We start from the raw sequence: 15,784 nt of genomic DNA, 5'->3' as shown, positions 1-15,784 counted from the left end.
GATAGTTAGGATGGAAAGAGCATCTCAGGACATTTAGTCCAACCCCGTGCTTGTGCTCAGTCGCTTCAGTCATGTCGACTCTCTGTGACCCCATGTAGCCCGCCAGGCTCTTCTGCCCACGGGATTCTCCAGGCAAGAATCCTGGAGTGGGTTGCCATGCCCTCCTCTAGGGAATCTTCCTGACCCTGAGATCAAACCCACGTCTCCTATGTCTCCTGCATTGCGGGCAATTCTTTACTGCTGAGCCATCGGTGAAGCCCTAGTCCAACCCCATCCACGGTCTATTCCCCTCTTCCATGTCAAGTAATCACCAGCCTGTATCTGAACACCTTGCCCACTGAGCAGGTGGTATATGAATTACTACCTGATGATAAGTAAGAGAAGAAACACATCATAGAAATTAGCTGCAGTTTTCAACATAAATATCCCTATTCCCAAGCCACAGGCATCATTACTGTGGGAACTTTGAAAACTAACTTTATAATATACTCCGTGGTTGACACTGAAGCGAAACAGAGGCTGTCACACATTGCTGATGGGAATGCAAAGTGGCACAGTGTAGGTAAAGGTCAGTTAGCTCTGTTTATTCAATTCAAAAGTACACCTACCCTTTGAGCCGTAATCACACTTCCGGGAATTTATCCTACAGCATGCTTCAGAAACGGATGCACAGTGTCAGTCATTGCAGCTCGGTTTGCAATAATATCATGCTGGAAACCCCCAGGTAACATCAAAATGGATCTGGTTAATCAAAGTATGGTACATCCATATGGCAGAATACTAGGCAGCCATGAAAAGGAGATGGAAGCCCTCACTATACTGATATGGAAAGCTCTCCAGGCTATTCTGCTAAGTGAAGAAGAGGAAGGAACAGAGGAGGATACATAGAGCTTAATGCCTTTTTGCAATAAAGGGAGAAATAAGGCCACATGCTATTGATAATATTTGCTTCTACAATGCATGAAAAACCACGAAAGGTGGTTCTGTATCTGGGGGAGGAGGCACAGAGTGCGGTGGATGAGAACAGGTGGGAGAGAGACCTCCTCAGGAATTTTATTTTTCTAACATTCTTATTTTTAACCATGTGAATTCGTTACCTGTTTAAACACACAAATGAAGCACAAATAAAACAAAAGCTGGCCTTGAGGTTTTTTTGGAAGAAAGTTGGTGAGGAGGTAGCAGAATATCCCATTTAACGCAAGGTCTCCTGAACTTTCTCTTCTCCATCCCCCTCCACCCGCCAGCCTTTAGAATGAACAGTAGCCTTCATTTTCAGCAAACATACAGAATTTGGAACAAAAAAAGCAGGAAACTAGCTAAGTTCAGCAAGAGTGAAGTAACTGTCTAAGAAGAAATTTTAACAGAAGTATATCTGAAGTGTATCAGAAGTGTTAGTCAAGGCATTAACTTATTTGCAATAGGTTAAGCATATGAATGCTCTTTCCTCCAAAAGACAGGGGCAGAGGGGGGCTCAGCAAAGGAAGATCAATGTTCAAAAGGTACAATCGGTGTAGTGGGAAAACTCTTGTGATCAATGGGGATGGAAAGAGTGCATCAAAAGTATCACAAGGGACTTTCTCAGTGGTCCAGCGGCTAAGACTCTGGTGCTCCCAAAGCTGGGGGCCCAGGTTCGCTCCCTGGTCAGGGAACTAGAGCCCACATTCCAAAACTAAAATATCTCATATGCCCCAACTAAGACCCAGCACAGCCAAAGAAATAATATTTTTTAAAAAGCATCACACGTATTACAAAGATTTGAAAGTATTACAAGTGATGGTAATTGTCTGATATCAACCATCTAACGTACCAGGAACTGGACTGGATTGCTTGTATGTCTCATCTCATTCAATCCTAACAACCTTATCAGGGCTTCCCTGATAGTTCAGTTGGTAAAGAATCCACCTGCAACACAGGAGACTCCGGTTCAATTCCTGGGTTGGGAAGATCCACTGGAGAAGGGATAGGCTACCCACTCCAGTATTCTTGGGCTTCCCTTGTGGCTCAGCTGGTAAAGAATCTGCCTGCAATGCAGGAGACCTGGGTTTGATCCCTGGGTTGGGAAGATCCCTTGGAGAAGGGAAAGGTTACCCACTCTAGTATTCTGGCCTAGAGAATTCCATGGACTGTATAATCCATGGGGTCGCAAAGAGTCAGACACAAGTGAGCGACTTTCACTCTCAACAACCCTAGAGGATTGGTCTAGAATCCTTTCGCGGGGTGAGACACTAAGGTTCTGTGTTATCCATTGCTACATGACAAATTACCCGAAAACGTTAGCACCTTAAAACAACAATAAACACTTGCTATTTCAGTTTCTGCAGGTTGGGAATTTGACAGTAGCTTAGCTGGGTGGTTCTGGTTCAGAATCTCTCAGGAGGTTGTAGGCAAGATGTTGGCCAGGTTGCAAGTCATCTGAAGGCTTGATCGGAGCTGGGGGATCCACTCAGGATGGTGGGTCACTCACAGTGGCTGGCAGGTTGATGCCAGCCAGTAGACAGGAGGCTTCAGTTTCTTACCCCATGAGGTTCTGCATAGGGTGGCTTGTGTCCTTAAGACACGGCAGCTGACCTGCCCCAGAATGACTGATCAACAAGAGTGGAGGGCAGAAGTTACAATGTCTCTTTTTATGACCCAGTTTCAGAAAGTCACATATCCCTCACTATCCTGTTGGTTACATAGGTCAGCCCTCTTCAGTGCCAGAGGAACTACACAAGAGTATGAAAACCAAGAAGTGAAAGTCATGGGGCCATCTTGAATGTTTCCCACTAAGCCCAAGAGATAAGTAATCTTCTTAAGATCGGTCAGCTAATTTCAAATTCCGCTCTACTTCAAAATCAGCGCTCTTTCCACCACACAACTGCCTCCCCAAAGCGTGCATGCAGGACAATGCCAAATGAAGACAAAAGGTCCTAGTTAAGCCACATCCCTGTTTCATTGTTTTTGCCAAAAGTTTTATCTTCAACCCGCTGGGAAATACTTTTTTATATTGAAAGCATAGCTCAGGCTTTCTAATGGGGATTGATGAAAAATAATTTTATTTTATTGATCTTGCCCTAAACCAAACTTGCTGAACCTTATCCTTGGCCAGAGCTTTTTAAAAGACAATAATAAAAATAAGGGATGCCTGCATTCATAGAAGACAAAATACTTCCAGATTACAATCCATTTTGTGATCATTCCTATCTTTTAGAGTTGAACCGAACATGTTCAGATCTCTGTGTTGTAGGAGGAGGTGATTGAAGGGCATTTTTATTCCCTCGAATAACAGGAAATCCATCATTTACTCTTTAGTAATAAAAACTGCATGTGTAAGAATTGGGACCACGGAAGGTCAAGTCAAATTAAAGATTTTATGACTGGCGGTTATATTAAATCTTTTCAACAATTTATAGAAAGGATTTGAAGTATGTCAAGTGTATTTCTTTAAGTTTTTTCAACTGAGAGGTTTTATTGCATCAAGTCGTAGAATCAGAAGAGAAATTACTCTTAGGTCATCCAGGCCTGGCCCCTGCCAATGTCATATTGCTCCCTTCAGGACCAAAGACCAGATATTAAGCCGTCTGAAGTCAACCTCCCCTAATTAAAATGAAAGTCGTAAAGCAAAGTATTGCAATAATCTACCATAATAATAATAATCCCAAATTTATATAGTACTTATACCCAAGAAATGTAAAGCAGTTCACATTTTTTATTTCTCTCACCTGGAAGCAGAAACTAAAGCCCCCAAGGCAAGTATAAGGGAACTTTCATTAACTTACATATTTATAGAGTAAATGAACGTGTGTTTGTATGTGTGTCTGCATGCGTGTGCCAGGAGAGACGGAGACAGAGCTGAAATTTATTGAGTACCTACTGGGTACCAGGCTTTGAACTGGGTCCAGTGGACCCAAATGTGAAGAAGACTCTTCAGAGAAGTCACGGACTGTAAAGGGATGGAGCACCTCCCAGAGAGGCTCAGGAAACACGGAGGCTGAGGAAGCCCTGGCTCAGGACCCGACACAGCTGGTGCAGACTGAGAGGCAAGGCCATTTATGCACACAGAGGAGGCACAGAGTTCACACAGAAAGGAGAACTGCTGTAAAGCCTCGTGGTTCCTGCCTCCTCCCTGACATCAGTTTAGAGTATGGATTCACCACTTGCCTTTTAATACTGGCTCCAGTCGTGAACTAAAATGACATGATTATATTTGGTAAAGAACAAGATAAAAAGCACTAGACAGGATGGTCTCTGTACCTAGACTGCAGCTCCCTGGGTGGGGAGGTACGGTACAGATGCGTCCCTGAAACCCAGCACCTACCCAAGTGCCGGGCATTGGTGCTCCCAAAGCCCCACCCAGAGATCTAAGTCATGTCCCCAAAAGCCAGGAGGGCGGTGTGATATTGCCCTCAATTTTTCAGGTGCAAAAAGAAACAACTTCTTTGAGGTTCCCTGGACTTTTAATTTTTTTTAATACACACAAAAGAATGTGTGTAATATTTGATGGTTATGAAGTAGTATTAGCAAAATAAGCGCTAGGAAACAGTTTTCCGGGGACCAGGGGTAGGAAAGAGTTAACTTCAGAGAACCATGAGGGGACTTTCGGGGTAATGGAAATGCTCAGTATCTTGAGTAAGGTGGTAGGATGCTGAATGTATATGAGCCTATGCATTTTCCAAGACTCAAAGACTTACAATCTATTATAGTTAAATTATAATCAAATAATATTAACTTTTTTAAAAAGTGCAGACTCAGCTAGAAAACCACCATCATCTTGCTACCTGAATACCTTCCTAATTGCCATTTGTTCTTCCCTCTTCTTCTTTCTTTAATTGCGAGCATAATGCCTGGAAGCACAGCAGCCACCTTGTGACTATGAGGTCATAGTCAGGCTATGAGGACAAAGACTAAACCTTAGGAAAGCGGAGACATAAAGGTGTAAAGATCCCGGTCCGCAAGGCCATTTTTCAGCCACCATACTATCTCTAGACTGTCAACTTTCATACTGTCTTGTTGCCACTAGAATAGGATTTTGTTATTTTAGTCAAATTAATTCGTACCCAATCCTTCCATCCAGATTATTTCCACTTCATCTTCATTTTTTCATCAACTGAGAATACATCCCTCCTCCTCCTCCAGAACCCCAAACTAAGCACGTCATCTCCAAAGGTGCATTTTGAAAACGAGAGCTGGACTTGTCTGGTGGTCCAGTGGTTGAGAGTCTGCCTGCCAGCACAGGGAACGGGTTCAATCCCTGGTCCAGGAAGATTCCACATGCCTTGGGGCAACTAAGCCCATGTGCCACAACTACTGACACCAAGAGCCTAGAGCAACGAGAAGCCCTCGAATGGCATCTAGAAAATAGAGTTGCTCATCGCAACTGGAGAAAGTGCGTACACAGCAACAAAGACCCAGTGTTGCCAAAAATAAATAAATACATAAATCCTAAAAGGAAAGAAAACAAGGGCTGTCCAAATGCCAGAGAACAAGTTCTATGAAGCCCCATTTCTCACTTGACCAAGATGAGCAAACAGCACGCTCTCCAGAGAAATTCTCCCTCTCTCCCTCTGCAGCCTCATGACACTTTGATAACTTCCAGGTGACATGTTAAGTTCTACAGAATGGACTAGACTCCGGGAGACACTCAACACCTGCTGTCAGACTTTAAAGCCTCAGCCAAAATTGGAGTCACCTTTTAGCAACCTGTTATGGATCTCTATGTACTTAGAGTCTTATAGAATGGGGATGTATGAGATGTATGGAGAAAAACAGTGAAGGATACACCCCAGGGTGCAATCACAGCCTCTCCATTGGGAGTTTACTCTTTGTCTATCTCTTCACTAGAATGAAAACTTCAAGAGGTAAGGAGGGAAAAGGCGAGGTCAAAGGTGAGGTAAGGGAGCCAAAGTATTCGTCGCTCAGTTGTGTCCAACTCTTTTTGACTCCATGGACTACAGCCCACCAGGCTCCTCTGTCCATGTGATTTCCCAGGCAAGAATACTGGAGTGGGTTGCCATTTCCTTCTCTAGGGGATCTTCCTGACCCAGGGATCAAACCCAGGTTCAGGCTATGAGGACAAAGACTAAACCTTAGGAAAGCGGAGACATAAAGGTGTAAAGATCCCGGTCCGTGAGGCCATTTTTCAGCCACCATACTATAACTCTAGACTGTCAACTTTCATACTGTCTTGTTGTCACTAGAATAGGATTTTGTTATTTCGGTCGAATTAATTCGCACCCAGTCCTTCCATCCAGATCTGCCTGCATTGCAGGCAGATTCTTTACCATCAGAGCCACCAGGGAAGCTCAAGGGAGCCAAACAAAGAAAAAAAAAAAAAAAAGAAAGAAATTACCCCAAATGAAAGGAAACACATGATCACATTTAGCCATTTTGATAAAAGTATGTGTGTGTGTTCACATGTTCAAAGATATTAAGTGAAAACTAGCTTTAAAAACGGAGAAGGCAACGGCACCCCACTCCAGCACTTTTGCCTAGAAAATCCCATGGACGGAGGAGCCTGGTGGGCTGCAGACCATGGGGTCGCTAGAGTCAGACACGACTGAGCGACTTCACTTTCACTTTTCACTTTCATGCATTGGAGAAGGAAATGGCAACCCACTCCTGTGTTCTTGCCTGGAGAATCCCAGGGACGGGGGAGCCTGGTGGGCTGCCGTCTGGGGTCACACAGAGTCAGACATGACTGAAGTGACGCAGCAGCAGCAGCAGCTTTAAAAAGTGATCCATGACTGTCACTACATCTAACAGTCAATTCTTCACTTTCCTTGACTTCCCTGGATCTCTCGGCAGCATCTGACAAAATGGATCACTCCCTGTCTTACAGCACGGTCCTGACGTGGCTTGCACGATGTCATGCCCTCCTAGTTTTCTTCCTGCCTCTCTGGACATTCTTTTTCAGCTTTCTTTGCTAGATTCTCCTCTAAATAGCAGAGTGTCCCAGGGCACTCTCCGTCTACACTTATCTTCTCTGCCTATACTTACCCTCTGCTTGTTCTCATCCATCCCATGGCTTCAATGGCATTCCACATGTTGACTGATATCTCATCAGATTTAAGCTCCAGTCCTCACCTCACCCATCAGGTACAGAATCTTATCTCCCATTTTTCCCTCAACAACTAACAGGGATCTCAAAACTAACACAACCAAAACAGAACTTTTAATCTCCCACCAAAATCCTCCCCCAGCCTTCCCAAGTCTGGAAATGGCATGTTATTCACGTAACCACATGAGTCAATGTCCTGGGACTCATTCTGAACTCCTCTTTCCCTGACATCCAATCTGTCAGCAGCTCCTGTTAGTTCTACCTTCCAAATGTCGCAGATTCAACCACCACTGCTACCCTAGCCAAACCACCATCAACTTGCTCTTAAGCTACCTGAATACCCTTCTAATTGTCATCTGTGCAGTCACACTTGAACCCTTGCTCCACACAGCAGCCAGTGATCACTTTTTAAAACATAAATCAGATCATGTCAATCCACTGCTCAGAATCCTCCATGATGACTTTTTTGGCTGGCCAGTTTCCTAGCCAATACTAACCCCACATCCCATGCCCACCCTCACTCCCATTCTGTGCCCCACTTCTTGGGAAGAGAAATATGCAAAGCTACAACCTCTATTTCCCAGTTTCCTTTGCAGTGAGGGAGGCCACGTGACACATTTCTGACCAATGAGACATGAGAAATTACTGGATAGGAATTCTAAGGAACCCAGTATTTTCCTTAGAAAAGTGGAGTCTGTTGTCCTCTGTATCTTTTTTTTTTAAGTTCATTTGGCTTTAACTTTATTTGATATGTACACACTGCTGTATCTATTTACTGCTTGTTTATTTATTTTTAGCTGCACTGGGTCTTCGATGCTGCACGTGGGCTTTCTCTAGTTGCAGAGAGCAGGGTCTACTCTCCAGGTGCGGTGCTCGGGCTTCTCATTGCGGTAGCTTCTCTTGTGGAGCACAGGCTCTAGGTGCATGGGTTCCAGTAGTTGCAGCATGGGGGCTCAGGAGTTGCAACTTGCTGACTCCAGGGCACATGGGCTTCAGTAGTTGCAGCATAGGGGCTCAGGAGTTGCAGAACACAGGCTCTAGAGCATAGGCTCAGTAGTTGGGGCTCTCAGGCTCCAGAGCGTGGGCTCAGTAGTTGGGGCTCAAGGGCCTAGCTGCTCCAAGGCATGTGGGATCCTCCTGGACCAGAGAGTGATCCTGTGTTCTCCACACTGCAGGCAGATTCCCATCCACTGCGCTACACAGGGAAGTCCCACTCTGTATCTTTCAACCTTTGCTCTTCTTTGTTCCTGCCTAGAAAGCAAATACACAACAGGAGAGCAGCCACAACAAAGATGTCAGGAAAGTAACGAGAAGGCAGCTGCCTCAGCCCCTGTATGCCCCTCCTTGGACTCCTGGTTACGTGAGAAAATAATAAATCCCTTATTTGGTTAAGTCGCTGTGGTGAAGTTTCTGTGACATGGAGCCAAACACAACCCTGGCACAGGCTTCCAATCACCCTTAGAATGAATTCCCAAAGTCTGACACGGTCTCTCCAAAAGCATCTCCTACCACTCTCCCCTTATTTCTTCCTGCACCAGAGTCCCGGCCAGGTTCCCGGCTATTTTTGGAACATGCCAAGTGTATTTCCACCTCAGTGGCTTTGCCCTTGTTCTTCTGCTGGAGTGTTCTAGATCTTTCACTTGCTTCATCTGAGACATTTCTTTACCCAGTTTTCTGCTCTAATGTCGCCTCTGCACCAAGGTCTTGCCTTGACTACTCCATCCAAAACTGGCTCCTTCACACCCTTTAACTCCTTTGTTGTTGCTGTTGAGTTGCTACATCTTGTCTGACTGTTTGCAATCCCATGGACTGTAGACTGCCAGGCTTCTCTGTCCATGGGATTTCCCAAGTAAGAATACTGGAGTGGGTTGCCATTTCCTTCTCCAGGGGATCTTCCCGACCCAGGGATTGAACCCATGTCTCCTGCATCTCCTGCTTGGCAGGCAGATTCTTTATCACTGAGCCACACTTGGAAAGTTTAACTCTTTAGTGATTTATTTTTATTCATAGCACTTGTCAATATCTACAATTGTCTCTACCTGAGAGTAGACAGTTTTGTTTTACTTAATATCCATCTACTCCACTAGAATCAAAGCTTTAAGAGGTACAGGCAAACCCCCAGTATCTAGAAGAAGACAGCAGGCATTCAAAAGGTATTTATTGAATGACACCTTTTTGAGTTTTTTTTTTTTCTTTTCTTTTCTTTCCAGTTGTAGCACTTGGGATCTTCGATCTTCCTGGCGGCATGTGGAATCTTTAGCTGATCTTTAGTTGCAGCATGTGGGATCCAACTGTTGGACCAGGAATGGAACCCAGGCCCCTGCCTTGAGAGCACGGAGTCTTAGCCACCGGACTGCCACGGAAGACCTGTACCACATTTTAAAGTTAAGGTAGACTCTTCTTTACAGTTCACCCTGTATTACAAAAGAAAGCAGTTTGGTATTGGACTTATTTTGGTTTTATTGTTGCTGTTGTCATACTATTAACAGCACTTTCGGCGGACTAGCATATTTTGTTGGAGAAGGCAATGGGACCCCACTCCAGTACTCTTGCCTGGAAAATCCCATGGACAGAGGGGCCTGGAGGGCTGCAGTCCATGGGGTCGCTAGGAGTCGGACACGACTGAGCGATTTCACTTTCACTCTTCACTTTCATGCATTGGAGAAGGAAATGGCAACCCACTCCAGTGTTCTTGCCTGGAGAATCCCAGGGACTGGGGAGCCTGGTGGGCTGCCGCCTATAGGGTCAGAGTCCGACACGACTGAAGCAACTTAGCAGCAGCAGCAGCATATTTTGTATTGGCGCTCTCCCCATATAGACACACATATAGATCTCATGGCCTCACTCAAAATTCTGGAAGGCTCTGTAATTTAAAACTGCCCTAAGGGGCTTCCCTAGTAGCTAAGTGGTAAAGATTTCACCTGCCAATGCAGGAGATGTGGGTTCAATCCCTGAACTGCGAAGATCCCACATGCAGCAGAGCAACTAAGCCCTGAGCTCCACAACTATTGAGCCTATCTATGCTCGAGTCTTGGAGCTGAAACTACTGAAGCAGAGACCCTAGAGCCTGTTTCATGATAAGAGAAGCCGCCCCAATGAGACGCCATCCCACTGCAAGAAAGAGTAAATAGCCCCTGCTCACAGCAATGAGAGGAAAGACCGCAAACAAAGACCCAGCACAGACAAAAATACACTGACCTAAAATAAACCTCACCAAAAATAAACTGAATGTAGCAGCAATGCCTTCAGACCCCTGCGCTATCAGTAAGTCAGGCCAGGGCCTTTTGGTTTCTTCCAGATCATCGAAATGACAGTGAGTGGTGGACCCCTAGAGATTCGTTTTTTTCCCTTGACCTTTCCTAGACTGGGCTAGGGATATGATACATCCGTTCTCAATATGGACAGTATCATGCCAGAGCGATGCAGGCGTCAGATACCTGGTTCGAATCCCACCTCACCAGCTACTTGACCCGTTTGAGCTCTGGGGGTTACAGGGAGGAATAAAGGAGATCGGGACCTGCAGTCGACCTCCTCCCCACAAGGAGAGGTCAGGCTCGCAAGCTCTACAGGCTTCCCCACTCCGAAGCGAACCTGCATCCGGATTTTCTGCTTCTCTCCTACCTTCTTGCCTTGCTGCCCACTTCCAACCCAAAGCCCACGCCTCGCATCAGGCTGGCAGGGTACCACCCCAGAGCCCTCTGGGAGCCCGGACCCCGGCAAGAACCCGCCCACTCCCGTCGGCCCCCGCGGCCGCTCCCGTCTCCGTGGGAACGAAGGTAGCCAACCCGTGCAGTGACTTCCGCTCCGCCCAGACTACGACGCGGGCTCGAGCTGCGCCTGAGTGGGCCCCGGACAGAGATGCTGAAGGCCAAGATCCTCTTTGTGGGGCCCTGCGAGGTGAGGCCGGGGCCGGCGGGGCGGCAAGCAGGGCCTGGGGGAGGGGGGCGCAGGATCGCCCCCGGCGTTGTGCCTAGCACCCGGAGCCCCACAGGAGCTAGGAGCCCATTCCCACCGCGCCCACCTTGTTGTGTGACGCCGGCGTCACCAGGAACTCGGCGTTCCCAGACCTTGACCCTGTTGGACGTAGGCTCAAAGGCCCATGGTAGTGAGTGGCGTTTGTGATCAAAGCCTAGATCTCACGACTTTTTCTGCGCCTGTGGCTTTCCCTAATGAAATACATCAGCAGAGCAAGAAAACCAGGAGGCAGGACTAAACTATTACCTGGCCTTGGAACAGTTAGCCTTTAACGTGGGTGGTGATGGCGGGGGATTAAATCTATTTGTGTAGGTCACATCGTACACAATAAAATTAAGATGGACTAAAGCTAAATGTGTAAAACAACTGTGGAAGTTGTAAATAAATAACTCTCCAGCACCCATCAGAATTGCCTGGTAGGCCTGTTACAAGTACAACTTGCTGGACCTATCCCAGAGTTTTGATTCAGTAGGTCTGGGAGGGACCTGAGAATTTGCATTTTGTGGATGCTGGTTGTCAAGGGACCACTCGCTGGGAACCATGGTAGTAGATGAATATATGGAAAGACCTGTTTTTAACCTGGAGTCAGGGAAGGTCGTCTTAAACACAACACAAACATGAAGAAACTGTAGAAGAAATGACAGCAAAGGTAAAGCCAGGGGAACATATTAGCAAAATGCTTGACAAAAAAAGGATTCATAAGCAGAACATACAGGAAAGTTTAAGAATCAGTAAAGAAAGTAAGAAGTAACTCAATAGATAATCTAGCAAAGTCTGTGTATAAGAAATACAACTGACTGAGAAGTATGAAAAGAGTCACAGGAACACAAAACAAAAAGATGCCCCTTGTTTGCCCATCAGGCTCCCCAGGTAGTGCTAGTGGTAAAGAACTTGCCTGCTAATGCAGGTGCGATCCCTGGGTCAGGAAGATCCCCTGGAGGAGGGCTTGACCGCCCACTCCAGGATTGTTGCCGGGAGAATCACCATGGACAGAGGAGCCTGGTGGGTTCCAGTCCGTGGGGTCGCAGGGAGTCGGACGTAACTGAAGCGACCGAGCATGCAGGCATGCAACATGCAGTCTTAGGGTGCTTTGAGGGAAAGGAGTATTCTAGGATTCTGTAGATGGGACTCTAAATTGATAACACCTTTTTTTCTGAGATCAAATTATTAAGGTTTAAAATGTGCATAGCTTATAGTGTAGTAGTTACATTTCTCAAACTCTGAAGCTAAAGATCCATCCACACTCCCCATGAGTCTATACAATATTGAACAGGTGGGAACACCCCAGGTGCCCATCAGAGAATTAGAGAATTAATGTCTAATCTCTAATTAGACATTAGAGAATGTCTAAATAAACTAAGGTACATTCTTACTTTGGAAGATACTGCAAGAGTGAAACAACATAAGGCAAATAAACTGACACGGGGAACTCTCCAAGACGTCAACTATTAAATAGGCAGGTCACAACATATGCTCAGAATTATGAAAAGCAAAACAAGCAGAGATACATCTTTTTTTAAAGGAAATTCCCAAACATATACAAGGGGAGAAAAGAATGACAAGTCCTAGTACCCATCATCTTGCTTCAACAACAAAACATATTTCTGCATTTATGTATCTCCCTCTCCCTTGCTGCTCTTCAAATTTACCAGCCTTTCTGTTCCTTAAACGTGTCACATCCATTCCTGCCCTGGTGCCTTTAAACCAGCTATTCCCCCTGCTTGGAAGTGAGTAAAGTCACCCAGCAGCGGAACCAGCACTGAAATCTGTGCTCCCCACGACCCAGAGTGGGCCGTGCCCACCCAACCAGAGAGAGCCCCTTGGTCTGGGTGATCTCAGGGTGGCTGTGGCCTCTACTCCATCCTACCTGGGTCCAAGCTGGCTATTGCAGGCCTTGCTTATGATTGACTTTCTGCTTTTCTTTTACTGTCCGAGATCTTTTACTGTCTTTGTTTTCATAGAGTGGAAAAACCGTTTTGGCCAACTTTCTGACAGAATCTTCTGACATCACTGAATACAACCCAACCCAAGGAGTGAGGTAAGCCCTGACAAACCTGTGTCCCACAGAGTCCCTGCTCCTCACCCGCCTCCTGACGTTGGTGCCGGTGGCATCCCCAAAGCACAGTGTTTCTAAGGAGAGGTGCTGCTCTTATTTTATCTTTAGGATCCTGGAATTCGAGAACCCACATGTTACCAGCAACAACAAAGGCACGGGGTGTGAATTTGAGCTCTGGGATTGTGGCGGTGATCCAAAGTACGTTTCCTTTAGAGCACTGGCTCCATCAAATGATTCAAAAATCAGCTGGCCACCAGGCACCTTGGACTCAGGCCTAGCTCCCTTCCTAGCATGTGTCTGGGGTTTGATCGATGACTGGTGACATGCATTGCTCTTGAAATGTCAGTGACTGGGTTATGATTCAGTGAGAGGTCATCTATCCATGATTAGTGTTTAGACATTATTTTCAAAGTCGATGATTAGAAACTCGAACTGTAGTTTATATGTGGAATCTTATTAAAAAAAAAAGTACAAATGAACTTATTTACAAAATAGAATCGAATATGTAAAAAAGCAAACTTATGGTCACCAGGTGGGGAAAGAGGGGTGGGTAAGCTGAGAGATGGGGATTGACACACACACACTAAAATGGGGCTTCTCAGGTGGCACTAGTAGTAAAGAACCCTCCTGCCAATGCAGGCGACATAAGAGACTCGGGTTCCATCCCTGAGTCGTGAAGATCCTCTGGAGGAGGGCACGGCAATGCACTCCACTATTCTTGCCTGGAGAGTCCCATGGATAGAGAAACCTGGCAGGTTACAGTCCATAGGGTTGCAAAGAGTCGGACACGACTAAAGTGACTTAGCATGCATATATAAGATAGATCAACTAATAAGGACCTACTGTATTAGTGCAGGGAACTCAATATTCTGTAATGACCATGGGAAAAGAATCTAAAAAAAAAGTGGACATATGTATATGTATTACTGATTCACTTCGCTGTACAGCAGAAACTTAACAGTGTAAATTAACTAAAAAAAACAATAAAAAATTTAAAACAAGACACAGAAACCAGAGCCACCTACCCTTCACGCCATGCAGGTTCGAGTCTTGCTGGCCAGCCCTGATGAAGGACTCTCACGGAGTGGTGATCGTCTTCAACGCCGACATCCCAAGTCACCTGAAGGAAATTGAGACGTGGTATTCCTGCTTCGTCCAGCAGCAGTTCTTACAGAATACTCAGTGTCTGTTAATTGCACACCATAAACCAGGCTCCGGAAGTGACAAAGACAACCCAGCTTTGGGTAAGGAGCCAGGAGTTCTGGCTTCTGTCTGGAATGCTCTGGGCATTTGTATGTTGCTCTGTGTCTTAGCAGCCAACAGCTCTGTGCAGTTTGTGAGCACCTGCTGCGTCCTCGCCATTTGTTTTCCTCACCACGTAAATCAGAACTGCCGGGTTAGTAGATCCACCCAGGCCAGGCTGCAAACATTGTAAAAGCTAGTTAGTACCACCCAGGCCAGGCTGCAGACACTGTAAAAGCAGACAGGCACTAAGAGGGGGAAAAAACCCTGGTTTTAACCCCTCATCCATACTATTAGGGACACTCTTTCCTAACTTGCCTTTAAGCTCCAATCTGCATGCGACAGACCATTAGAGAGGTGTCTAAGTAATCATGGAAAACAACTCAGAAAATTCAGAAATGCCTTCCTCTCTGGTGTAAGAACCAAGAAGGCCTGAGAGTGGCTTGCAAAGCTGTAAGCCTATTGCCGAGGGCAGTGAAACCTTTCTCTGTGAAGTTGTGTCACGGAGGCCCCACTTTATTTTTGGACTTGGGAAAGTTAAATTAATTGGCTCCTGGAAGAAGAGTCAGGTCCTTTGGAGCTAGAAGTAGCCCCTCATTTAGAGCTCATGGCCTAGGGATTTCCCTGGTGGTCCAGTGGCTAAGCCTCCTCGCTCCCAATGCAGAGGGCCCATGTTTGATGCCTAGTCAGGGAAGTAGAGATCCCACGTGCCGCAAGAAAGATCAAAGATCCTCCATGCTGCAACTAAGTGTGGCTAAATAAGTTAATTCATTTTTTTTAAAGTTCATGCCTAATTACATTATTTTCCTTTTTAAGCACCACCCTTGAACAAGCTGAAGCTGGTGCACTCGAATCTTGAGGACGACCCAGAAGAGATCAGGATGGAATTCATAAACTATTTAAGAAGCATAATCAACTCAGTGTCCGAGAGCAGAGACCGGGAAGAGATGTCCATTATTACCTGACCGGCCTTCATCTGGAAGCTTCCACATCCCAGATGAACTTCATGTCAGTGCAGAGCCTGAAGTCCATCCGCCTAAGAAGGTTCTCATCGCCCTTGGGCTGTAGAAGGTGTTTTCCTTGTTTGCCCCAAAGACCAGTCAGCCAGGGAGTTGACTCCATACCATCTGTTCTCCATCCTTAGTTCAGCTGAGAAAATCCTATTGTTGAATTCTGATTCCTTTGCCCCAGATCTCTTCAAAGAGCTGAAAAACCGAGGTGGGTGGTTTTTGAGTTTTTTTTGCCTCCTTCCATATGTCACATCATTAAAGTTGCAGAATTGTCCCTGTCATAGCCCAGTGGTATGACCATAGTTTAATTCACGTGGATTGGTTTAAATATGATTTTCATTCCTTAATCTGCACAATTTCCCTAGGACATTTTAGAAAAATACTAGCATTTAACCTCTCCAAGATTGTATTTTTACTTCGATGTCCTTGCTCTCTGGACACCATATCACATTGGATGGTAGAATA

General features: G+C 45.8%; 1 protein-coding gene and 1 long non-coding RNA gene across 3 annotated transcripts; one reads left to right on the top strand and one right to left on the bottom strand.

The window, feature by feature from the left end:
- Positions 1 to 9,177: 9,177 nt before the first annotated feature.
- LOC147344920 (uncharacterized) lies at positions 9,178 to 10,801 on the bottom strand. Its single transcript, XR_015154376.1, has 2 exons — positions 10,658 to 10,801; positions 9,178 to 9,450 (listed from the first exon to the last, which is right to left on the bottom strand). It is a non-coding gene; the product is annotated as an uncharacterized LOC147344920 (long non-coding RNA).
- A 22-nt stretch (positions 10,802 to 10,823) lies between these two features.
- Positions 10,824 to 15,602, top strand: IFT22 (intraflagellar transport 22). 2 transcript variants are annotated; one of them, XM_086374312.1, is made up of 5 exons: positions 10,824 to 10,933; positions 12,973 to 13,049; positions 13,176 to 13,265; positions 14,109 to 14,311; positions 15,126 to 15,602. In XM_086374312.1, the coding sequence occupies exons 1-5, from the start codon at positions 10,895 to 10,897 to the stop codon at positions 15,272 to 15,274; spliced, it is 558 nt and encodes a 185-aa protein (XP_086230438.1). In that variant the 5' UTR covers positions 10,824 to 10,894; the 3' UTR covers positions 15,275 to 15,602. The 2 variants fall into 2 exon arrangements, with proteins under 2 accessions (XP_086230438.1, XP_086230439.1); XM_086374313.1 differs by lacking the exon at positions 13,176 to 13,265.
- The last annotated feature ends 182 nt before the right edge of the window (positions 15,603 to 15,784 follow it).

Source organism: Bos grunniens, chromosome 25 (assembly GCF_055505025.1).
Source record: "Bos grunniens cultivar Pamir isolate PY7600 chromosome 25, Bosgru_T2T1.0, whole genome shotgun sequence".
NCBI lineage: Eukaryota > Metazoa > Chordata > Mammalia > Artiodactyla > Bovidae > Bos > Bos grunniens.
The sequence above is the reverse complement of the archived record's forward strand: the minus strand, read 5'-3'. Positions and strand labels throughout refer to the sequence as shown.